Source organism: Acomys minous, assembly GCF_964271855.1.
Source record: "Acomys minous genome assembly, chromosome: 18".
NCBI lineage: Eukaryota > Metazoa > Chordata > Mammalia > Rodentia > Muridae > Acomys > Acomys minous.
This window is the reverse complement of record NC_140501.1, coordinates 42,010,866-42,037,826: the sequence shown is the minus strand read 5'-3', so window position 1 is coordinate 42,037,826 and position 26,961 is coordinate 42,010,866. Positions and strand designations below refer to the sequence as shown.

The 26,961-nt window shown below is 39.4% G+C and overlaps 1 protein-coding gene across 2 annotated transcripts in view; it reads right to left on the bottom strand.

Moving 5' to 3' along the window:
• The window catches only part of DNAJC15 (DnaJ heat shock protein family (Hsp40) member C15), a 67,112-nt gene that overhangs the window by 12,725 nt on the left and 27,426 nt on the right, over positions 1-26,961 (bottom strand). For both annotated transcript variants that reach the window (XM_084767977.1, XM_084767976.1), the window contains exons 3-5: positions 23,029-23,102; positions 12,940-13,016; positions 7,998-8,068 (exon numbers count right to left, since the gene is read on the bottom strand). In XM_084767977.1, the coding sequence (XP_084624103.1) occupies positions 7,998-8,068; positions 12,940-13,016; positions 23,029-23,102 (222 nt within the window). The remainder of the gene's footprint in view (positions 1-7,997; positions 8,069-12,939; positions 13,017-23,028; positions 23,103-26,961) is intronic.

Here is a 26,961-nt window from a genome sequence, read left to right as displayed (position 1 = left end):
GTCTCAGCTTCAATTATACTATTTTCTCCTTCCATCTCTTTTGCTGATTTTTCCTTTTCTTATTTATAAATTTATAAATAAATATTTGAGTTCTTTCTATGGCTTCTAAGTTGGTAACATTTGTGTAGTGCTGGGGATTGAATCTAGGGGTTTTGTGCATACTACACAGTGCTCTGCCACTGAGCCATATCCCAAACCCACTAAAAAACAAACAAACAAACAAACAAAAACCCCTAGAAATCAAGACCTCAAACCAAACCAAAAAGGAGACAAAGTCTCAATATGGCACCCAGCCTGGGCAAGTTTAAGGCAGAATCCATTATCTTTTGCCTTCGATCCAGGGTTGCTAGAGGTTTAGGACTGCAGCCCTGACCTCTGTGACTTAACACTAAGAGGCATACACTCTTCTGGACTCTTAATTTGTTCATCTCTCTGCTCTCCTCTTCCACCTGGATTGTCTCCTGAATACTTCATCCAACACTAAGACAATATTCTTTCTCTCCAATCCTGTCTAAAATCTACCTGCCCTCGCTAAGTCCTCTTTCTTTCAGTAAATTGCTCCAGTATCAATTGAACTCTTTAATTTAGAGCTTAACCAGAAATAGTATATTTCTAGCACCAACTGAAAATAACTATCTCAAATTCATCTGTTTCTCTGTCCTGAAGTAGATCACAATTAGTATTTCCATGTAGAATTTGAAACCAGCCTTCCAAACAGCCCACCACTCAATTTACCTGCATGACAGATGCTTTGAAAGTGAACTCTTTAACTTCTGCCTCCAGTAAAGATAGAACAGCTTGTTAGAGACCATTGTTTACATTGAAAAAACAATCAGACAAAATTAGACAAAAATGACACCCCCCCCCAATAAAAATCAAACAAGGTCCTTTCTGTTTTTTAGTATGATAAAGAAGGTATTAAGGACACAAGGCTGTAAGTGTCCAAAGGTTCTGGGAGAGACATGAGGAAGCTGAAGAGATTATAACTTTTGACACGTACTGCCCCTCTCTCAGGATATTTGCTTGTCCTTAGTATGGCAAAGAGGCTAAAATGTAGGCAAATGGCCAGGGAACGCTGCTCAAGGGCAGGACTGTTCACTATCCCATGCCATAAGAAGACAAAACCCAACTGCAGTATAATACTCAGGGTCTAGGATCCAGTGTGGGGGCAGGGAGCAGTGTGGAAACAGCAATCTCATGACTTAAGCTTCTCTCCATGCATGATCAACTTTCAGCCTTGAACACGGCAGAAACAGGAAAGCCAGGAGCTTCAGTTTTTGCATTTTTCAGATGACCAGAGGGACAAATAGGCACAGAGGTCAGAACCAGTTCTAATGAGCACTTTGGACCTGGGCTGGGAACTCTGGAGCGCTTCTCAGGCATCAGATTCTCTAGAGGCCTTGGCAAATCAGACTGCTGGCCCTGTCTTGTTTCTGATTCTGAAGTTCTAAGGTGAACCCAAAAGTTTGCTGCTAATCCCAGCCTAGACCTTGAGAAACACTCCACAGTGAAACACACCAACACTTGCTCATCTGGAACCCTCAGTGAAGCAGAACTTTTCAAATAACCAGCAAATGACGTTACTTACAAAATCATATTTGGGTATAAAAATCCATTCAAAGTTCATTTTAGACCAGTACATTTTCTATAATGAACTGTGGAAAGTCATCAGTGTGGTTTTAGATTCCAAATGCACTCGCTGTTAAGAAACCGCCACTGCTGAACTCTGGTTCAGAGTTGACAGTCTCTCAGGCATCTGGGAAACACTCATTCTTCCTTCCCAACCACCTGAGCATGTCAAGTCCTAGCTTCTTTACATACTTAAACAAAGCTACATATTATAAGCGACTCACATGGGGATGTATGTATTTTTTACTGAGCCAGAGTAAAGATTAAGAAAAAAAGTAGAGCAAGTACATTTTTTACACTATGATTGTGAAAAAAATTATGAAAACAAACATTATGTAAGAATTATACTACTTCTATTAATATACATTTTAAAATAATTTAATGCATAAATTGTGAAGAGAAAAGAAACTAAGGTTTGCTACCAACCACAAACAAAATGGCATGTTTCCTACAGAAGAAACAGTGCTGAAATAGCATATCCCTTCACCTAGTTTTCTTTCAAGTTCTGAAGGACATTATTTTTTTTCTCCCAAGGTCCTCTCAGAAGGACAAATCAAAATGAAAAATAAACCCACACTAACAGAAGCAGAGACACAAGTAAACACAAGGTGCATGACACAGCCATGCCTATGCCATGGCCAACTGTCCAATCCCCTGACACAGCCATGCCTATGCCATTCCCAACTGTCCAATCCCCTATAAAGAAACTCAAAACTAAAGAGATCATGGAAATGCCTGAGGAGAGAAAAATCCAGAATCTTACTTAAAAAAATTATTGATCATTTAGAAGAACAAACAGATGAAGAAATTAAGGAAATTTATCAAGACTTTGACAAGCCAGATTGCAAAGTGAATGAAACAGTAAGTTAAGTGCAAGTCCAAAATAAAAAGGAAAAATTTAGCAGAGACTGAAACACTGAAAAGGAGCCAAACAGAAATATTTGAAATGAATGAGACAGTTGTTAGGTCTCAAAGAAACCCAGGACAAATGGGTAACTTAGGTGCCTATTTAATGTATCAAAGTGGACTCTGGCACCAGTCTCTCGTGAGCATGGCCAACATCTGTTATAGAGGCCTGGCTCCTCTGAGCACTTCTCAGTCCCCTACCCTCTCCTGCCCCTGACCTTCCCTTCCCTTCCCCCAGCTTCTCTGATTCCTATATACCTCAGCCATTTTGGCTACAGGTCCTTTTGGTTTCTTGGTCTTCTGGCTCACTCCTGGCCTCTTTGCCCCTGGCCCCTTCTCCTTCCCTCTCTCTTCTCTCTTTTTTAACTCTCTTGCCTTCCCCCCTTTCTCTTCTCATGGCCTAGTCTATTCTACAGGCCCAGTTTAGTCTGGACTCTTCCAGGTGCCTCTGGTCATGTTCTCTGTCATATCTACAATAAACCTACTCACTCATACCTAGGGGCAGTCACGTCTTCATTTTTTTCATTCAATGATCAGTCAAGGAAAGACCACAACAGACACCATCAGTAATAAACAAAACTATTCTGAAGAACACAGTTCGGTGATAGAGGACTGAGTCAAGACAATAATGCCAATACATGTAAAAGGAAGGTGAAGGAGTATGAATGATATTTTCAAATCATCTGTGACATATTCAAGATGTTGAGCTTGAGAATTCATGGTATAGAAGGAATAGAGGTAAAATCAAATAGAGTAGACTGACTATTTAATAAAATTATAGCAGAGAACGCTCCAAACTTAGAGAAATGTAGACATGGAAGCACAAGAGGCCTACAGTACCTCCACACAGAAATGACAAAGAAAATTCTCCATCATAGTCAGGATGTCAAAAACACAAAGAAAAAAAACTTAAAAGTATCTCGAGAAAGACATTAATTAAATGCAAAGGCAGAAATATCAGAATCACCTCAGACTTTACATTAGCGACAACAATAACAAAAGCCAGAAGAGCTTGAAATGAAACATTTCAAACTCCTAAGAGTTTGAACAACTGGGGGCCAAGAATGCTATAAAAGTATCTTTCTAAACTGATGTAGAAATAAGGATATTTTAAGACAAACATAAATTAAGCCAATTAATAACAACTGAGCCAGCACTGAAGAAACTTTTAATGGAATACTTTATAGGGAAAAAGAAGAAATATAGCCCCCTTCAGGAACATACATGGAAGTTTACACTCCATGAAAGTAACTAAGACCACAGCAGACCACAGCCAACACTGCAATCCTGCATAGTAAGACAATACATTATGAACAAGTAGACTTTATCACAAGATGGCAAGATTGGTCAACATAAATAGCCTACTTTATTTTTTCAGACAAAGGATTTATCTCAGTGAATCTAGAGTTCATCCATTGCCTAGGCCAGTGAGTGCAAGGGATCGCATGTCTTTGCCTCCCCAGACAAGAGCACGGACATGTACGCCTGGCTTCCTCATAGGTGCTAAGGATCTGAGCTTAGGTCCTCATGCTGCATAGTAAGCAATTTGCCCACTGAGCCATCTTTCTAGCCCATAAAACATGTTGTTTTAAATCTCTCATTACTTTAAAAAATGTATTATAAAATTATCTGTTCATAAAAAAAGCTCCAAGGTCTTAAAACTAAATAATTAAAATGAAGACAAAAAAAGAGGAATCGTGTGTGTGTGTGTGTGTGTGTGTTTGGGGTAGTCTAATTTATAGATTATAAAAGAAAATTAGCTGGGCGCAGTCACACATGCCTTTAATCCCAGTACCCAAGAGGTAGAGGATACCCTGGTCTATATATATATATAGCAAATTCCAGGCCAGCCAAGGCTACACAGTAGGACCTTGTCACAAAACAAAAACAAAATATAATAAGAATCAAACTAGGTAGGCATTGGTTTTTCTTAGAGAATCCATATGACTCTAGTGATCAAACATTTCTCCTTCTAAATAATTATAACACTTGCTTAAATGTAAAATATTGTAGTAGGTTGTAATTTTATCTGGGATAAATATATCCATGTCAACATGGCATTTAATTAAAGAAAAATTCACTCAGAATCATAGAAACATAACTTTATTTTAACCCCAACACGTTAATTTTGATTCCACACATGTAAAAGTGCAAGAACACTAAGTCTTTACTGAAGGAGATATAGCTGGGGCAGGACCGGGACTCCCACCAGTGGAGGCAGACACACTTGATTCATTGTGAAGAAGAGCTGTGCAGAAGCTGGAGCTGCCCACCTGCAACTGAGATTAAGAAAACCTCTATTCCAAGTCTTTAAACCAAGTTAACAGGCCATTTTCTCCCCAATAGGAAAAGGTCCGAATTCAAGAGACATCATCAATTCCATTAGTGTCCCCTGGACTCTTGAATGCTCAAAACTGGTGATTGCATGATCAATGCTACCTTATTATATGACACAAAGCCACTGTATATTTGGATAGCACAACAAGAGAGCCAAGTGTGTGTGTGTGTGTGTGTGTGTGTGTGTGTGTGTGTGATATTTTATACACATAATACATTCTTTTGATTTCTTACACACAGGAAAATGTTATGAAACACAATTTAGACAGTCTGTAAGGAATCCCTGCAGTCAGCCTGGAGATGGTAAAGTATGTTCTAGCATACAAGGGCCCTGGTTTGGATCCCTAGCACCTCAGTGACCATGAGGAACAGGGGGATCAAAGTTCAAGATCACCCTCAGCTACATGATGAGCTTGAAGCCAGAGAGCAGCTGGGCTCCAGGATATCCTATCTTCAAATTGGAAGAGGAAGGAAAGCTGGTAGCCTACAGCTTTCAAATTTACCTGCCTGTCTGTCTTCCCTCCTGGATGCTCATCAAACTGCCTGACTTTATAACAACTCCCTTCTTCAGCAATTAAGACAAGCTGATAAACTAAGACATTAGCCTTAAATCCTCAGATCAAATACCTGAGATATTTTTTTATTCCATTAATCTTCTAGTCCATTAAATTGAAGAGGTAAAATTTACTTTATACTGAATGAAACACATCTAGATGCTCATTTCAAACTAGTTACAAAACATTATTTTCAGCCATTTCTCACATTTATTTTCTGGAGTCATTTTCTTTGCACAACCTGATAAGGAAGTATGTGTGTTAAAAGTAACAGCTGGTTGCACATGTGCTGCTTCAAGTTTATCCCACCAGCTGCTAACAAACAAACAGAAAAGTTACTTTGGGCAGAGCTGGGGAGCAGTCCTGGGTCTCAGCGCCGGGAGAGGGCTTACAACACCTAGCACTAACCCCAGCAGCACAGCTATGGTGGGGAAACAGAAAGGTTGAGGGCAGAACTGAACTGCTCCCTGCCGTGCTTCCCAAGATCCCTGAGGTAATGAAGCAGTCTTGTTTAAAACTCTGTAACTCCTCTAAAGATACGTGTCACATTTATGAGCCAGCATTCCAACCTCATCACCCACAATAGGTAAGTTCTCTTAGTTCATTGTACTTGCCTCTCCCCAAATGTCACTTCCTGTATTTTCCTGGTCCTGTGATAAAATACTCAGACAAAAGCAGCTCAGGGGAGAAAAGGGTTTAGCACACGGTTCAAGGCCCATCATGGCAAAAGTCACCAATGAGTGCCGGAGGACAATGTTCAACCAGGTTCCTTATCTTATACAGCCCAGAATTCCTTGCTCAGAGAATGGTGTCACCCACAGAGGGTGGGTCTCATGTCCACAGTTCTGTCCCCTATGAGATTCTACATTCTGTCAAGTTGACAATTGTCACTGACCATCACAGTTGGCTCATGGATAGAACTTAGGAAGTCCATGGACTTAGGACAGACGAGCAACTCTGTGAGGGAAAATAACCCACACTGTCAATATATTCTTAAAGGATGAAAAATGTGTAAAGACAGAGAGATCTCTCTTAAATGTGTAATCTGAAGAGAAACACGGAGTAGAGTTCCTTCCTTAATTGAATAGGTAAGTTCAATAAACAGAAAGGACTTTGAGATAACCCCTTTGTTTTATACACAATAAAACTAAAGTGTGGAGACATGAGGAAATGTTAAGGCTACAATGTTAGCAGACAACACTGGCTTCCTGTCTGCACGCTCACCCTTGCAGACGACACTGGCTTCCTGTCTGCACGCTCATCCCTTCTCATTTGGTTGCTCACACAAATCCAGACAGGAAGGCTATGGCAGCAACAGTCCCATATCTGATAAATATACTAGCTAAGAAGAAATTGAGCCATTATTTCCAGTGCTACTGGGCCCCAACACATGTAAACATTTTAATTTTTATGTAAAATAACACACTATCTTGGATACATTTTAGAACTTTCTTCCTTCATGGTAGAAACAAGCCTGGCAGACAGGAGTGCTTAAGACTATTGCAACCAATCACAGCCAAGAGCACACTTGACCGAAGAGGGGCAGAGGACATTTAAGAGACATAGGACTCCAAGGAGGCACTTAAGCACATTTCTTGCTCTGTCAATTACTCTGAAAACACACAATAAAGAGCAAATTAGTTGAGTGGATCTTTCAGTAACTGCTGAAGCTGTTTAAAAATTTTAAGCAAAACCTCTTTTCAAAGTTTACTCTCTTGTTTATTCACACTAAAGAACAGTGAGTACAAAAACCAACAATGATAATGTTCAGAGAAAAGACTTTTTATAGTAAGTAATTAAGTTGAGAAAGCTGAAAAAGAACGCCTTATTTTGGTGTCAAAATGAATAAGAATCCAAAATTTGTTTTTAATTTTTTTCCAAAATAATTACAAAACGGAAAGTGTACAAATAAGAACCTAAGAAAGCCTTCACTTTCCTGCCCTCCTTTGACTTCTGAAGTACAGTGCAACTTTCTACCATCTGTTATTTTAAAGCAGCAACAGTAATGAACATATGGGGCTTTCTCTATCAAGCAGCTGTAGTGTAGTTAAAGTTATAATAATTGTCTTTCTGTAAGATAAATTTACATTAAAAATCTGGCCAGTGAGAAATAAATAGTTCGACCTCACAGCCTTCTTAAACAAAATTTTAAATTCACAACCATCTATGACAAATTACAGAGATTTAGGTGAAATCCCTAAATCTTATACTTTTATCTTTAAGATTTAGTAGATGTAATAAATGATGCACAAATCAGTCTGTCCCATCCCCACAGCCCCACAGCTCATGTGTTCCCTCCCCTCCCCCCTTGATCAAAATTTGGGAACAATCTGAGCTGAGACACTCATCCTTAAAGCCAGTGACCAAGTCCTTGAATGCTAACAGTTCAAGTCCACTGTTTCCTTTGAGTCTGTCAGCTCTGAACCACAAGCCCACTTGTTTATGAGAAAACCTCACCACACATGACGCATGACTCCCCCTTCAGCTGTGAACTACTCATGTGAGCTTGACTAAACCGACAGGAACCCACAGCCCATCCAAACACCACACGGCCATGGAGCTATCACCTACCTTTGTCTGGATGGTTCAAAATCATAATCCTCTTGTGTGCTGTTCTAATCTTGGCTTTGCCAGCAGATGGGCTGTAAAAAAACATTAATAGTGCAAAATGAAGATTATAAATTAATGATTTATATGGGTTACAAGAAATTAAAAACTAATGAGAATTTCACCATCTTGTGGACAAATACAAAATTACAAGCTTTACGCTTAATTCCACTAACCATCAAAATAAATCATCGTAACAATCTTATATTGTATTTTCCTTCAGTCTTTTGTAGAGTCAATCCTTACTTTCAGTATTAAAAATAAATAAGTAAAAGATGATAATTTGGAGATTTAGCTCCTTCACAGAACCCTTACCTAGCAAAGGTAAGACCCTGGGGATTCAGTACCCAGCACCAAAACCAACACAACAATACCACCTCCAGCAACCCCCTTTCCCCCAGGCCAGGGGAGTCATAGTATACACACTACAAGGATTAAAAGCTCATGTTTCTAAAGGTATTTTGGAAGGTGACACATGTTATCAAGGTATCTGAGTTCCAGAACTAGCCTGCTAGCTTTTGAGATCAGTCTTACTACAAAGTATTGGGTGATGTTGGTTAAAGTCTCAATCTCTGCAGGGTAACCACATACTCTCCGCAGAGCAAGGCTGCTGCCAAGTGCTAGGACAGTCCTGGCACAAAATGTGTGCTCCAGAGGAGCAGCCTTCTGTAGTCCTTCAATGAGTAATGTCAAAACTCCATAAAGTTCACAGTGTACCTAGCTTTGTAAGAAGCTGGGGCAACATTTGGCAGTAGAGCCTACAATGTGAGTGAAATTAAAGGAGATAGTTAAACATATAGTTACTATGTCAAACTGATACTTTCAGAATGACAAGTGTTTCTCATTTGTATATTTCCTGAGCATGAAAAGAGTTTTAGCATCAACAGTAGAATTTATTGTACCTAATGGCTATCAGATTTGAGCGGCTTCTCTTTACCAGGTTTCAAATGGGTAGACTAACAGGCAGCCTAAGGTCTGAGGGTGGTTGTGAAGCACAAAGGAATCTGAATGAATGAATCATTTGTTAGTAAGAAACACACCACTTTAGTTATTTATGTCTAAATTTTAAAACTCCAATTCTGGGCTGGAGAGATGGCTCAGTTGTTAAGAGCACTGGTTGCTCTTTTAGAGGTCCTGAGTTCAATTCCCAGCAACCACATGGTGGCTCACAACCATCTGTAATGTGATCTGATGCCCTCTTTTGGCACACAGGTATACATGCAGGTGGAGCACTGTATACATAACAACAAATAAATATTTAAAAATAAATAAATAAAAATAAAAACCCCAATTCTATTGCTCTTCAGCTATAAGCTTGTCTTGATCACTTTAATACGTTGAGTTATAATTTTTTCACACATAACATATACACAATAAAGCCAATGATTACTTTAAAGCATCAAGGGTGTTTATGAAAATTGTGTATTTTTGTACTTTTAAAGAACCGAATGTAAACTATCTAACACTTCTTGAAAGACTCAGAAGTATCACCCTGAGTATGAACTAAATGCAACTCTTGAGACTCTGCAGACGTTGGCTGATCTCCTTACTACAGGGCCCAAACTGCCGCTTTAAGATCCACCTCCTGTTTAAACAACTCCCCTTGCTATCAGGTGTTAATCTTTGATTCCATTAGTGATCCGGTCTCTAACATTTTCTTGCCAATTACATGCTGCTACTAACCTCCTACAGGTAAGCAACATACTGCACACATGTTAAACACCCTATTGAGGGCCTATACTTCTAGAACTCAGAAGGTTGAGACAAAACATTCTTGAACTCAGAAGGCTAAGTAACAAGACTGTCTCAAAGGACAACCTCCCCTGCAAAAAATGAACAACTTCTGGCTAAATAAACATACAAAACTTTCTTCCATAAATACAATAAACAAGTTTCTTTGGTTGTTTACAGAAAGAAGCCTTACGGAGGAACATTTTTAAACAACATTTTAGTTAGCTCTCAAATAGATGCTATTTGATTTCAAAGACTATTGAGTTTTGAGAAAGTAAAGTAGCAAACAGATATTCCCAAGAGCTAAGAATACTATTTTATTTAACGGTCTAACATGAAAAACATGCCATTCTGAAACTCTGCACAACTCTATTCCTGTGGCTGATGTACACTGATCCTTTGAGGCGCTCTGCAGCACCTCCACGCTAGTAAAGCTGGCTCTGTTCTGGATGTCTGATGTCTTCTTAAGTACGTATAAGTGACTTGAAGACACAGTATATAACTTGTACCTTAAAACATCATCTCAGATCGAATATGCAATGGGATTTTGACAGATTTTACAGTACCCCTCAAACCAAACCAAACCAAAACAAGAACGACAATAACAAAATGTAAACTCCTTTAAAAATTTTTGACTCTATCCTAGTAAGCATTGACACTATAAAAGACTATTATGTTATCAAAATCAGAAGCCTATAAAAAGAGCTTCACAAACTGAACTTCAGAAAACTATCACTAGATAATAAAGATATCAATTTAGAAAAACACAAATTTCTATTGTACACATTTGAAGACACAAAGAGTGTTGGCTCTTATTCTGAACATTAAGCTTTAATTGAACATATAAAACAAAGTCTGAAAATTACCAGCTACAATATCATGTAAAAAATCAGTTATATTGCCTATTTAAACTATTTAAAAACAAAAGTAACATGGTTTTTACACAAAACCTCGAGTATTGTATACACTGAGGTCTGCAGCCCACCAACCTAGGCTAAAGTGAAAACACATGGAAGGAAAGTTCATGTATACAAGTATTACAATTTAAACCACTGCCTTTAAGATATTTATCACCTTCATAGTGAGCTTTGAAGATGAGGGGAGAACTCCCACTCACATGCAGAGTTTATTCCCCTTTTACTTTTGTTATATTAAGACTCTCTAAATCCTTACTACATTTTGTGTGTGCATGTGTGATTTGTTTTGTTTGTTTGTTTTTATTTATTTTTATTTTTGAGACAGGGTTTCTCTTGTAGTCCTAGCTGGCTTTGTAGACCAGGCTGTCTTCAAACTCACAGAGATCCACCTGCCTCTGCCTCCCAAGTGCTGGGATTAAAGGTGTGCACTACCACACCCAGCTGCTACATTTTAATAGATTTATTTTTGCCCAGACCACGAATTTCAAACTGCTCCCTAAAATATGTTTGACTGTCAGGGAGAGGGTGGATGGGGGAAACAAGGTGTGTGGAACTGAGTGGCATTGTTGAACCTGTGATAAACAGAGCCAATACATTTAGGGAAAAGAATGCTGCCTGAGTAATACTAGACAAGGAATGGTGAGCAAACACAGTCCCTTTGCTTAAGGCTATCTGCTACTTTCTCTGACAAGGAAAATGCCCATCTCTTAGATTTCAAAAAAGCACCAAGCAAAAATAAGCTCCAGTCTTGTACTTAATTTGTATCTGTGTGTGTGTGTGTGTGTGTGTGTGTGTGTGTGTGTGTGTGCGTGTGCGCGTGCGCACGCATCACAGTATACATGTGGATGTTAGGGGATAACTTTTGAGAGTGAATTCAAATGGACTGCACTGCACTCAGGTCATCAGGCTTGGTGGCAGATGCCTTTATTGGCTAAGTCACGCAGATGGCTCACAATTCCTGTATGTATGTATGTATATATGTGTCATATCTGTCCATCTGTCTATCTTTTTTAAACATTTGGGGTTAAAGACTTGACCTATGGGCTGGAGAGATGGTTCAGCCGTTAAAGGCTAGGCTCACAACCATAAATATAAGAGTTCAGTTCCCAGCACCCACAGCTGTCTCTCCAGCCACTGGATGGGGAGGCCTGGTGGCACTCAGAAGAAGGACAGCAGGCTACCAAGAAGAGACTTAATTCCCTATGAGCATACACAGGGGGAGGAGGTCCCCCTCAGTAACAGTCATAGGGGAGGGGAGTAAGGGAAAAATGGGAGGGAGGGAGGAATGGGAGGATACAAGGGATGGGTTAACAATTGAGATGTAATAGAAATAAATTAATAAAATATATTTTTAAAAAAAGAAAAAAAATAAAGATGTGACCTATAAGAGGTTTGTTTTTTGTTTTGTTTTGTTTTATTTCTTGTCAGTACAGCACTTTAATTCTTTTCCTAATCACACAGATTAATCACCAGGAAATCTGCAGTAAATGATATACTGTGACCAACTCCATGGATAGGAGACATCTTTTTGTTGTTGTTTGTTTTTTTGTTTTATATAGCAGACAACTTTAACACTGGAATTTGAGATGTGGAGGATCATGAGTTCAAGGCCAGCCTAGGTTACAGAGTTTTACCAAAAAACATCTAGCGGCCGAGGACACAGTTCAGTGGGAGAGCCTTATCTAGCACACTCAGGGCCTTAGGGTTAGTTCCCAGCACTTCAAAACCTAAACAACAGCCAACAGCTCCTCGGGAAAATGCTCTAAGAAACATTGGATGCAGACTCTAGTAAATCTATGATAGAAGAAAGCAGTCCTGACATTGTTAGTGATAACCACACAATTTCATTAGCTTTCTCCTAGAATATCAGGTATTAAGCAGGAAATGAATAGTAAAATGGAATAAGTAAAATGATACATGGTAAATGTCAAACTGCAAAAGTAAAAAAGGATTGTGAAACAATATCTGCATTATAATGAAAGATATGCATCAAATTTCAAACTGGCCCAAAGAGAAACCAATGAGGAACTTGTGATGGACAGACTGGGAATCCAGGACTCCTTGCAAAGAGCATAAATAACTTCAATTAATCCAGACCTGGAGTTTTAAAAGGAAAAAACATGCTATGTCCTTTTCTGAGTTTTATTTTTAAAATTTAAATATAAGTATTCATTATAAATATAAAGTTATTATAACTTCCTTCCCCAATTTTCAAGACACTCTTGGCCACAAAACAAAAATATGCTTGCAGCACTTACCTTACACCTAAAATAAGACTAGCTTCCCGCCTACTCATTTTCTGCTCAAATCCTCCTTTATAGTAGGATGAAAAGCTCTGCACAGGAAGAAAGAGCAGGAAATAATTAGTTCCATGCACGAAGTAGCATGACCTCAATCCCCTCACACTGCTACTGTAAGAGCAACGCATTTTACTAGAAACCAACTTGAAATTGCGGGGGAATGCACCACACAATGATCTTTTCATGAAACTCCAACTTGGATGAACACTAAAAAAAAAAAAAAAAAAAAAAGTAACAATGTTTTCAACTTTACAATGCATTAATTTTGTTCCACTGAGATATAACTGAAGGACACATATCAGCAAAATGCCGATGCTTTCCCTAAGCACCGGTATGCTTTTCTCTTTGGGTAACCTTGATCAAATCACTTATATGGACATGGTAGGTATCTGTCTGCCTTCTATCTTGGATGACAGAGAAAGAAGAATATGTCATGGAAACAGACAGGAAAGCCAAGAGAGGCTGGGAAACTAAGCAAGATGGCCATGGTGGCTGGAGAGTGTGAACTAGGAATCTGAACGGGAAGAGACTGTGAAAGAGGTTCCTATGCTACCTTTAATCTGAGAGCTTTCAGTACAAAGGATTAAAGAAAGTAAACCCTAGGTCAAGAGGCAGAGCTAGTAACCAGCTGACAAGGATTAAACAGAAAGAAGGGACTTTGAATTGAATGGTACTTAAAACAGTATGGAGAAAGACTAGGGGATTTGGTGCTTTTGGTTTTTAGCTTTTGGCTCTTTCACTTTTAGTTTTTGGCTTTCTTGTGCTGGGCTGTCAAGCTAGCTAGCAGGCCTCCTCCTCCTAGGCCAGCATCTGACCTAGCAAGCCTTTGGCCTTTGGCTTTTTGGCTTTTTCCTTCAGGTAGGAAGGTCAGCTGAGTGCTTTCTCTGCCTCTTTGAGCTAGCAGGTTTTCATCCCCACCCTTGCCACAAAAAAAGAGAAGTTCTTATTCTAAGTGGACCAAGAAACCAGGGCACTGGGATAACATCATTTGCTTTGTTTTGGAAGGATTCGTTTGAATCTGAAGAGTAGAAAAGAACAAGGGTGAAATTAAGAGACCAGTTAAAGACCATGACTGTCCAATTATAAGTAAGTATATACCATGTGAGTCTTTCTGCTTCTGGGTTAACTCGCTCAGTATGATCATTTCTAATTTCCTCCATTTGTCCACAAATTTCTGGATTTCCTTGTACCAAGAGATTGGGACAGATGTAAGGACATCTTACTGGGATTCTAGGTAAGAGAAATATAGGAGATGGGGAAATAGAAGGACCCAGAGGGTCCTAGAAACCTACAAGAAGAATATCATAACAGGTGGATCAGGGCCCAGGGGGATCTGCTCAAACTATTGCACTAACCAAGGACAATACAAGTAGTAAACATCGAACCCCTACTCTAATATAGTCAATGGACAGGACATCCTCCACAGTTATGTGGAGAGCAGGGACTGACTCTGACATAAGCTCTGCTGCCCCATATTTGACGACTTCCCCTTCATGGGGAGCCCTGGTGGCACTCAAAGAAAGAATAGACAGACTACCAAGATGAGACTTGTTAGCCTGTGACCATAAAGTCGGGGAGGAGATCCCCCTTGGGCATGGACCTAAGGGAGGGTAATAGGGTGGGGGTGGGAGGGTAGGAGGAACAGAAGGATACGAGTGATGGGAGAACAATTGAGTTGTAATCTGAATAAATTAATAAAAAAAAAGACTGCAAAAAAAAAAAGTGACTGAACCAGCAAGACTGGGGTATAAGTTAAGGCAGGAGCTGAGGATGTGGTCAAGTAGTCAGACATTTTTTATGTATTTTGAAAGCAAACATCAGCTTGGTGAACTAATATGGAATATGACAAAAAGGAATCTTAAGTGATGCAGAAGGCAAGTTATACACTGCCCAGATTGAAGGACTGTCTGGAGTGAAGGACTCAGACACAGGGCCCACTGACCCACTTTAGCTCTGACTGATTAGGACCACATTCAAAGCCATGCCCTCTTCCTGGAGCAGCCTGTATCTGAAAAGCCTGTAAGGCTCAAATGCAGTTACACTCACTTCCCTGGCAGGGTTTAGTCTCATAGCCCTCTTGTAACCACAGTGAAAGGTAGCTGCTGAGGCCCAGCCTTAGGTAAGACTGCACTGCAACCTAACTTGCTCCTCTACCCTTCTTGTCTTGATTGGAAGAATGCTGAGTTTAAGACTGCTCCTGAAACTTACAGCTTTCTAATTTTTGTCCCAGCCTGCTCTTCAGAGAGCCCAAACTATGTGAATGGCTTCAAAATTTTGGCCTAGAACTTCCAAGCTGCTGTTTAATGAATAAAGGAACAGTTGTTAGTTGTGGGAAATAGATATGATGAAGGTGGTTTTCAATGTATTAAATTTGAAGCTTCTATCAAATGTCTAAGTGGAAAAGATTTCAATCTAGAGAAAACAGAGAGTTTCCAGTGTGAACAGTGCTTAGAGAAGAGAGACTGAACAAGACTTCCTAAGGAGATGGAGGCTGAACCTCCGAGTCTGCACCGAGGCTCGAAACTGAAGAGGGATGAGTGAAGAATGCTAAGACCACACTATGTTCTAGAAAGAAAACTAGAAGCCAAAGTGAGAAAGTGAAAAAGGGTTTCAAATGCTTCTGGCAGGAGAATCAATATCAGGAATCAGCAAAGAAACGGCCAAAGGAGAAGAGGGAATGAGTTCCAGGCCAGCCAGGAGAGCTCTGTCTCAAAAACTAGTACAAATGGAGCAAACTGAGCCAGCTGGGTATGGTGGTGCATGGCTGTGATCAAAGCACGTAGGAGGACACACATCAGGGTACCCTCGGGCTACCTAACAAGAAATCAGAGGAGATGGCAAGGAAAAGCTGTGGAGTAAATTTTTAAAAATCTAATATTGTTTATTATAAAGTTAACCTATATTTAAGGTGTTATTATATAACCCGCTATCATAGTCAATAAAAGACACGGACACCTGTTGTATTTTAGAATAAGCCTTATTTTACCTGGGGCTGGGCAGATATTAACACCCTAACTACCTTGTATTATCTCCCACCCTCGATCCCATGCCATCTGTTTTAATCGTTTCTACCTGGGCTGTTTCCCATCCACAATCTCAAAATACTTGCTTATGTTGTTCATCGGGCATTGTGGAACTTTAGAGTTCCTCCTCCTGGCCCACGTGGCTCTTTCCTGTCCCATGGTGCATCTGTTCCTTCTTCCTCCTCTGGTACCTGTCTCCTCCCCAGGATCCTCTCTGTTCTCAAAGCCCTTGAACTTTGGCCCCACTGCCTCACTCTGCCCTACCCAGGTGTGTAGGATTTATTGGTCAAACAGAGAAGCAAGATTAAACAGCAATACTTGGGGTACATGACAGTCTGCTCATAAACAGCAAGAACCTCAAGGGGCAAGCAATTAACAAATACAAAGCACCAGACCATGCCCTAACAAAAAGCAATTATTTTCAGGAGCTCTAAACTGAAAGTAGACGTCTGAACTCAGCTTTTAGAGAGAAATGTGGGCATATATCATTGCATACATATACAGTTCTAGACAGAAGCCTGTATTTTCATAAGGAATAATAAGTAACCATAGCCACTGATACAGTATATTTCAGGGATTGCTTCCAGAACCGTGACTGGATTGAAATGCTTAAGTGTGTAAGTCTGTTATATAAAAATGGCAACCTAATATCTCATCCTCCTGTACACCCCAAATCACTAAAACAATGTAAAAATGCCATGCAAAAAAATGGTGGCTATACTGTAATTCCTTAAGGAATGATGGCAAAAGAAAAACTGCTTATACAGATGCAGTGTCGCCTCTGTGCTGATGATCTGCTGTAAGTCATGCCAGGGGCTGTCTTTTACCCATAGATATGGATCCAACAATCCACCAGGGCCATGAGGAGTAACATCCCTACCCCAAGTGGCATGTCATGTTCAACCCACTACCAAAATAAAACACACACAGAGAGACTACTGCAGAGGACAGGGGAGTAAACCTCAAGCCTGAGCCAGACAGGAACTGGACACTTAGTAGAGGAAGCCCAGATGGTCTTAAAGGCTCTCCCAGGAGGCCAAAGTCTTTACTAGATGCAAATCTTGCCCTGCTAAATGAAAGCTGGTCACCTGAGTCTTTTCTGCAGCAATATGTTTGTTCTTATTTTAGTCTTAGATCATGCTTAGATCAGGCTGATAGTTTTTCTGTACAAGGAGAAAAAAAATAAGATATTTCTGTGAGTCTTCAACTACCTAAGGAAGCTCTAAGACTTTGAGTCACCATAAGATAAATTGATGTTTCCTGAACTGTCATCCCTTCTACAGTCACAAGGCACTAACCTTAAAGGCAAACACTGGTATCTGGGCTAGTTCTATTTTTTTACTATGTGGACATGGTGCCACAGGAAAGTCTCCTCAAAATCTAGTGTCTGCAAGAACTTTATATCCGACAGCCATCACACCTTTCTAAAAGAACATCATTTCATGGATGGAAACTTAATACACGGGGTAAACAGACAGAAAAATAGACAAGAGAAAAGTGGAAGCTTGTGTTGCTTAACTATTAAAATGTAGTCATATTTCTTCAGAGAAAATCTTGCCTTCTAAAACCACGGAATTTAGACTTTTTTATTAGACAGGTTTTGTAACATGCTAACCTATATCTTTAAATTACTATTGGCATATGGGCAGGCACAAAATTATAACTCAGTATCTCTCTCCTCTAATACTAAGTGATAACTGAAAGGGTGTCTGAAGCTTGATACGATATATCAATACCGAACTGTTTAGAATTCAGAGATAAGATGCTGCAGTCCAGGGTCTGAAAATGCTGCGATCCCAAAGAAATGTCCAGATCCCTTAACATGATAATTACTACAAGTAACAATTATGTCATTGAGTATGGAGAGAAGAGGATGTTGTTATTCTGGATTATTCTATTCAAGAAGTACACACAAGCAACAACAGGAATTACATTCATTTTTTCCCCCTAAAATTAGTATTAAGTGATGCAGTGCCATGTTATCAAAGGAGAGCTCAAATAGCTCAAGGAAGCAAATCTTCATTTTATTTCAGTCCCTCCAGAAAACCAGGTGAGAATGATTCTGCACAGTGTTAGGTGCAGAAATATGCTTCATAGAAACTAGTAAGGGTAGCCTATCTGAGTGACAGAGCCACAGAAGAATGACTTCAAGTAAAAGGACACATTTTCAAATAGAAACTAAAAGCCTTCAAGAAGATAAATGATTCAGGACTCTATCCTCAAATTAGGAGTAATCAGACATTTGTTGAACCAATTAGTAGTCTTTTATACATTTTAAATAACAAACAAATGGGCACTAGTTCAAAATAACAGACTGAGTCATTATGGTGGTTTGACTAGGAATGGCACCCATAGACTCTTGTATTTGAAAGCTTGGCCCATAGGAAGTAGCACCATTAGGAGGTGTGGCCTGGTTGGAGGAGGGCTGGCTTTGAGGTCTCATATGCTCAAGCTGAGTCAAGTGTGCGAGTCTCCCTAAGTTCCCTTCGGATCAAAAGGTAGAACTCTCAGTCCCTCCTCCAGCACCATGTCTGCCTGCACACTGCCATGTCTAGGGATGACATAACCCTCTGAAACTGTAAGCCAGACTCATTAAACATTTTCCTTTATAAGACTTGCTGTGAGGGGGCTGAAGAGATGGCTCAGAGGTTAAGAGCACTGCCTGCTCTTCCAAAGGTCCTAAGTTCAATTCCCAGAACCCACATGGTGGCTCACAACCATCTAAAATCTGGTGCCTTCTGCTGGCCTGCAGACATACATTCAGACAAAACACTGTCTTTAAAAAAAAGAAAAAAGAAAAGAAAAGAAAGACTTGCTGTGGGGCCAGGCGTGGTGGCGCATGCCTTTAATCCCAGCACTCAGGAGGCAGAGGCAGGTGGATCACTGTGAGTTCAAGGCCAACCTGCTCTACAAAGCGAATCCAGGACAGCCAAGGCTACACAGAGAAACCTTGTTTCGAAAAACCAAAATAAATAAATAAATAAGACTTGCTGTGGTCAGTGGCTCTTCACAGAAAAAGAAACCCTAGCTAAGACAGTCATAAAGGTCTTTTGTCTCCCATAGTGCCTTAGAAATGAGGAAGTAAATATTTTAATAAGAAAAGGCCATAATAAACTTTGAAAATAAGAAATAAGTAGTAAGCCAAAAGTTTAAACAAATACTGATGTCTAAAACATGAAAGTCCAGATATACAGACAGAATAAACATCATAGCAGCCCCAAATATCAGGAAAAACAGAACAAAGCAAACACATTAGGCAAGTACAAACTCTTCCCAAAACCAAGAAGAAAACATTAACTTCAAAGGCCATTTCCTTTTAAAGTATTGAGGTAAAGAGCAAAAAGAGACTATCACTGGTCTCTACCAAATGAACGCCTAAGAGCCCCAGAGCCTGTGATGGTTCCCTTCTAAGAAAACAAGCAAGCAAATACATTGCTATGAAGAAGGAATAAAAGCAACTTCTTACAGAATTAAACTTTCCTTTGAAGGGGCTGAAGAGATAGCCAGTAGTTAAGAACGCAAACTGCTCTTGCAGAGGACCCATGTCAGGCAGCTCACAGCTGCAAGTAAGTCCAGCCCTAAAGGATCCAATATCCTCTTTTGCACATTTCAGGTACTTGCACTCATATGTGCAAATCCACATACACACATAATTAAAAATAAAATAAATTTTAAAGCATTTCCCTTGTATAAAATTCAGATGAACTGAATTAAAGAACGGCCTGTGCTAACCACCAGCCTGGTGATTTGCAAAACAAACTGTGGAAGAACTGTAAGATGTAGAAGAAAAAGCCAGGAACACAAAATGAGACAAACCAGCTAGACACTAAAGGACAGACTCCAATGCCCAGCATCTTTCTAATAAGGATCTTATAAAGAGAATTAATAGAGGGAAAAAATAATCCAAGAAAAGCATAAGCATAACAGAATAAGAGAATCTTCAAGTAAGTTACAATTTTTAAAGAATCCTTATAAAATAGTAAGATACCAATAATCAAAGAAAAAAAAAACAAACTAAACCCCAACACAAACAATGAAAAAAACAAAAACAAACAAACTACAGAACAGGTTGTCCAGGGGTAAAACCCAGGTGACCAGCAGAAACCCTGGCTGTGAATGTGCAGGACCAGGAGGGCAGGCAGTGAGCCCAGGAACATCCATTTCGCTGGTACCACTAGTTTTCAAGAACCAAGGAGTCACAACAGTGTGAGGCAACACAAACCTTGTTAGCAGTAAAAAAAGTGGAAGCTCACCATCCACCCTTATGAGTGAACACTAACTCCAGCCAGCGTTCAAATCTAGTAAGTTTTAAACGTGTGAATAAGAGAAAAGGGATTTAAGAGCAGGGCAGCAAAACTCAATGTAGTAGAGTATGCAGAACAATAAACGGAAACCGGTCCCCTGGACCTGGTCGTGGACTGCCCTGTGAATAAGACAGTGCCGTACAACTATTGTTCCTCTTCTTTCAGTAACCCAATTTGGCTCAAAAGTTAATGTCAAACCTCATGAGGCTGCACTTATGGAGAGTGGCAACTGGACTCACCAGTGTGAAGAGAAGCTATGGTGCAGCCTTTGTTTCTGTTTCTCTGGAGGGATTAACATATTAAAGATTGTTCTTAAAGATGATGATGATTAAGGGATTCTAAACTGTTTCCTACAAGCCAGAATCACAATTTGTTTAAGAAAAGAAAAGGCTAGCCTTACTTAAAAATCATCCCAAGGGACAAAGCGGCACATCAATGCCGTCCCTCTCCTTAAGGAAAGCCTTCCAACATGGCCGCTGCCAGCTGGCCTCCTGGAGGCCTCCACAGAGTAGTGCAGTGGTGAAAACACTCTCAACGCTTTCCCTTTCTTCTGCAACATTAAATACCACAGTGCTCCCTAAAGCTTAAAGGGTTTCTATTTATGCTGTACATGTATTTACAGAAAATCCCCAGAACAGAAGCAAGATCTTTTCTAAAATTTTTCCAGTTACAAATGAAACACATAGAAAGACAAAGAAACGATAGGAAGATAAGCAGACACGGGATGAACCTTGTCACAGTTTCCATTGCTATGGCCCTATTTCCCACCCCTGTGACCTATTACCTCTCCACTACCTTCACAGCGAGCTCTTGTTCACTCTGGTCTGTCTCAGAGCATTTGGCAGGAGGAATGATAAACTAATAAAACACATGTCACATTGTCCTTTCCGCTGTTGTGGTCAGAGGCCCTCCGAGACCTGGGCCCAAGCTGGTTTACCATCTTCAGTCGCCGCTGGGGGGATTATCTTCTCTGCTAAGTGCGTCCTACTTGGGACCGCTCAGTACTCCTCCTTCAGATGCTCTCATGTCCATGTCTCCACCTCCTAGAGGCTCTGCCTGGCCTAGATGACACAAATGTCCTTCTCGCCTATCAGTCATGCCTCTTACTCTGGCTTGGACTTCTAAAGATTCTTGGTAATTTACAAAAAGTATCTTCATGTTTTTAATCGTCTATCACCACTAAAATGTAAAAATTAAGCTCCTAGAGAGAAGTATCTTTGGTCTATGAGTATATTCCATTGCCTGCAATGTAGCAGGCACACAATGAATACCAACCAAGCAATCAATATCTTAGTCAAATCACATAGAAGTGGGAAACAGAGAACAAACCTATATTGTATCATCAGAAACATGCACTCACAGGTTTTAGAAAATCTCTTGCAGTTCTTCTGAACATAGATGAATTAGTTGTCATTGCATCAGTCTTGGAAGGGCTGTCGTTAACTAAGACGCCCAGACTGGTAATGTCTTTGCTAAAAGAGTCATTCACTGTCAAATTCTACAAACCAAGTTGATCTAATCCAGATTTGGCTCTAATTTCCAGAAGTCAATGTTTACACTGCAATGACTCACTGAGTCTTCATTGTATATTCTTCAGTGATCAGATTGAGATTCAAACTGAAGCTTTATTTTTTAATGATTTATTTATTTTCTGTGCATTGTTGTTATGTCTCTGTGAAGGCATTGCATCCGCTGGAACTGGAGTTACAGACAGTTGAGAGCTGCTGTGTGTGCTGGGAATTGAACCGCTGAGCCATCTCTCCAGCTTCCAATATACTGTAGCTTGTTAATGCCTGTTTTCATTCATTCTGCACATCTATTAAGCTCATAAGAAGATCTAGAATTCTGTTGAATAAATGTATAACCCTATAGGAATGGCAGGACTGGAATTTTGCAGTTGTATGTTTGAGATGGTCAGGTGCAGTGATACAGGAGACTAGTTTCAAAGTTCAGGATGAAATCCACTCAACATAAACTCTACTAGGGCAGAAGCTTCATCTGTTTTATTCAACTGTTGTCATCTCCTGGCACAGGGACTGGCGAACGGTGGGCACTCACTAAATGCTTACTCAGCAAATAAGCAGTAGTTAGAAGGGAAAAATAACACAGGTGTGGTAGCACCTGCCTGCAATTCCAATACTCACTTTTATGAGGCTGGAGGATCAAGAGAGTTCCAAGTCAACACTGGCTAAATAGTAAGATGCTAGCTCAAAAGATAAAAACCCAAAGAAGCTATGTGTGGTGGCACATGTCTATAGCCTGCCCCTTGAGAGACGGGAGTGGGAGGAGCGAAGAGCTCAGGCCAACCTGGGCTACATGAGACCCTGCTTCAAAATGACAGAACACCAGTCAGTAAGTCTGTTGGGGAGCAACAGTCTACCCAATACTACCTAGAGTACAGTAGTGCTCAACATCAGAAAGCCAAGTTCATATATAAGAATCATATGACTAAGAAACTTAAACTAAATCCATAAGCCAGACAGACCTAGTCTACAAAGCAAGTTCAGAGCTACACAGAGAAACATGGTCTCGAAACAACAACAACAAACAAACAAACAAAAACCCAAACAAACAAACAGATAGACCATACATGGTGCGAGGGAGCAAACTTCTACCTCTTCCCAACTTGTAGGTGGGAAACCTAAGAGGCGCTCTGAGTTGCGTTTAAGTCCGACAAAGAAATATAAAGCGAGCATCGGAGAATGCCTCACTTAACTTACGGGAGAAGAAAGCTTCCTTGCCGTTGCTGTGAATACTTGTTCTAGAGGTTTCCAGATCTGAAAAGCATAGCGACCTAACAGTAGATGGAACAAAGACAAATACAGTTTTCATTATCAATGTCAATCATTACTTTTAAGGTGATTAAATACATCATGTATTGATAGTTTATCTTATAAATGCTACTTTAAACAAGTATTCCAAAATTTATCAAAAAGACCTATTATTTTCAAACTTCTAATTTACTAAATAGACAGATTCTGACTTTAATATCATAGCTAACACATGTATCAAGTTTTAGCTTATGACAATAAAATTAGAAAATTTCAGTGTTTATATGTATAATATTTTATGTTATGTTACCACAATAAACTGAATAAAACAAGTCGCTGTTTATAACAGACACCTATGATGCTAATTGATTAATTATATCTCCATTTATGATGACAATCACATTGAAATACATAGAAAGCAAACGCTTATCAAGAGACATGGTACAGGAGAGCATTTAATAGAGTAACTTGTAGAGTAAGAAAGCAACCACATGGAAGCTATTTCCTAAAGATTTAATTATCTGTTTTTCTCACTTTGAATGATTGCTTTCTCAAATTTTATTTTATTTTATTTTTTGGTTGTTTAAAGGTTTAAGCTCATTTAGAAATTGCCATATTCCAGTGATTTCTCATCCATAAAATTTAATATCACTTTTAGCTTCAAGGTACCTGAAAAGAGTTTGGAAATTACTCAAGTTGCTCTTTTACAGATTATAATTACTACTGATATTGAAAGTGTTAAAATGATTCAATTTACTTAAACACAATTTTACATTTTTACAATCTGAAGTATCATACTGGAATAAATGTATGTAATTTGATCACTAAAAAGTGATCAGGTCAAAATCACTAAAAAGTAAAATTTGATTAGGAAATGTAAACCCAAATGGAAAACATGTGCTTATATTATATTAGAGAAATAGTAAAAGACTGTGACAGGAAATGACAGTTGTTAAATCAAAATTGCTAAGCTGGACTGTACCAGAGATTTCCTATAAACCTATCAAAGACGCATAATTTAAGAATATAAGTTTCTGTTCTAAAAATATATCTGAGTTTTTGGGAGAAAGACTAAAATCTTATTTTAATTTCCCTTTCTTAAGTGTCCTAATAGTCCCTTGTGCTACCAAGAAAAAGCAAGAGCAGAACAGCTCCTAAGTCACCCTGAGGGCTTCACCCAAGAGTACCACCAGACCCCACTTTCTACAGTGCCCTTACCACCAGGTCTCGCTAGGAAACTGTGTAAGATACCACACGCCTAAGTTCTGATGCCAGCCAGAAGCTTATCTGCAAATTAAAAATTCCAGTGGGAAGGCTCAACTACCTGGATCTCCCAGGCTGCTTTACTGTTTGATTCTATGCATTAAACATTACTTTCAAATCACTGTAAAATTCCTGAAAACCATAGTTAGGCACACCAACTAAACTCCCGACTTAGTGAATGGAAAGATAAAGGCTTCAGGAAATGATATTTGAAGGTTCATTTAGACATAAACTAGAAAATCTAGCTGCAATGAGTGGAAGTATACCTTCTCCTGAGGTTTTTACTCAGTTTTATTTGGCTCTGGGCAAGCTGTTACTCTGATTTGCAACATTTTATATATATAATGTACACACAAATTCTTGTCATTGTCTGGAAGAAGAACAGATAAGATACATCTTTTTCTAAATTAAATTGAAAAGTTCAAGCCGGCTTGTTAGTCCCAGCACTTGGGAGGTAGAGTCAGGCAGATCTCTGAGAGTTCCAGGCTAGCCTGGTCTACAAAGCAAGTCCAGGACAGCCAGGGCTCCACAGAGAAACCTTGTCTCGAAAAACCAAAAAGAAAAAAAGAAAAGCTCACAGTTGAATTTATAGTTAAGTCTATCCTATAATAGTACTAAAATTTATGTTTATGGCAACTGTCAGGATTCCTTTGAAAACATTATCTTTTTCTCATGAAAGCTCAAAGACAGTTAACTATAGTTATAAAATTAGTACAAAGCCCTGCTGGCAAAAAGATCTGAAGGATCTGAATCATAGGTCTTGTTGATTTTAAGTTCTGCTTGTCTTACTGTGTAAAATTAAATACTATATAGAACCAAATAAAACTCTGTTATTTCCTATTAGAACTTAACTATAACTGGGCATGGTGGTGCACTCTTTTAGTCCCACCACTCAGGGAGGCAGAGGCAGGTGGATCTCTGAGTTCAAGGCCAGAATGGTCTACAAAGTGAGTCCCGGACAGCCAGGGGCTGCTATACAGAGAAGCCCTGTCTCAAAAAGAAAACAAAGCAAAACAAAACAAAACAAAAGAACTTAAGTGTATGACACCACAATGAAATGTAGCTTTAGTCAAAGAAAAATGCAATTAATATAAACAAATCCATAGAATTTAGAAACAAATATTTGAATTACATGGTATAATAGTTAATTTTAATTGTCACCTTGACACCTGGGAATAGAGTTTTAATAAAGGACTATCAATGAGGTTGGCCTATGCGCCTGTCCGTAGAATGTCCTCATTATGTTAACTCATGTGGGGAGATTGCCCACTGTGGGTGGCACCATTCCCTAGGCAGAGAATCCTGACTGAGTAAGATGGAGAAAGGCTGTTGAGGAGAAGCACACATGCAACAATTCTGTTTTGACTGTGGATGTTACTAGCTGATTTAAGTTCCCAGCACCTTGATTTCCCAGCTATGACAACCCTGCTTGGAACTGTGCGCTACAACAAACCTTACCTTCTCTCCCCTAAATTGTTTATCAAGGTATTTTATCAAAGCAACATAAACAAAACTAACACAAGAAAATACTCTCAAGATTAACATTTTGTTAGGGAATAGCTATGTAATTTAAAGTTGTAAGTTAATGATGAATACATATCCTTAATACTTAAAACTACCCTTTCTAATAAGATAGTTGTGGCAGTAAATTAAATTCTCCTGCATTTATAAACAAACAAAAACTATATCAATATGTTAGATCAATAACTCAGTAGTCGAGGAACAGCTATATTCATGAAAAGGAAATGATAGCTTGAAATAAATGTTTAAGTCCACATAAATATGAGAGCATAAAGGAACCTCCACCACTTGCATTGCATTAAAGATTTCAGGACCAGAGAGATGGCTTGTTGGTAAAGTAATGTCAAGCCTGACAACCTGAGTTCCATCCTAGAACCTCTGTGGTAGAAAGAGAACTGACTCTCTAAAGTTGTCATTAGCCATCTACCTACTCCTGCCCAGAGTCACACATGTACACAAATACATGATCAGCTAATAGCAATAAATAAAACATAAGGCTTTTGTCTTTTTAAGATTTACGTTATTATTTATTTAGATGCATGCATGTATATTTGTGGGCAGGTGTCTGCAAAGGTCAAAAGGAGTTGGCTCCTCTTGAGGTGGAGTCAGAGGCAGTTGTAAACTGCCTGATGTGGGTACTAGGAACTAAACCCAGGTCCTCTGGAAGAACAGCAAGTGTCTAAACTGCCGAGCCATCTCTCAAACAGGCCTGTATTTATCATGTGTATAGGCGGAAGAAGACACGTAGAGGTCAGAAGATAACCTAGGATGCTGGCCTCATTTTGAACTAGTTTGACACAGTCTTTTTTTTTTTTTTTTTTTTTTTTTTTAATACATTTTTATTAATTTATACATATTACATCTCAGTTGTTAGCCCATCCCATGTATCCTCCCATCCCTCCCTTCCTCCCACTTCCCCCCCCTACTCCCCTCCCCTATGTCTGTGTCTGAGGGGGATCTCCTCCCCCTGAATATGCTCATACGGTATCAAGTCTCTCCTTGGTGACCTATTATCTTTCCTCTGAGTGCCACCAGGCATCTCCATCCAAGGGACATGATCAAATATGGGGCACCAGAGTTTGTGTGAGAGTTAGATCT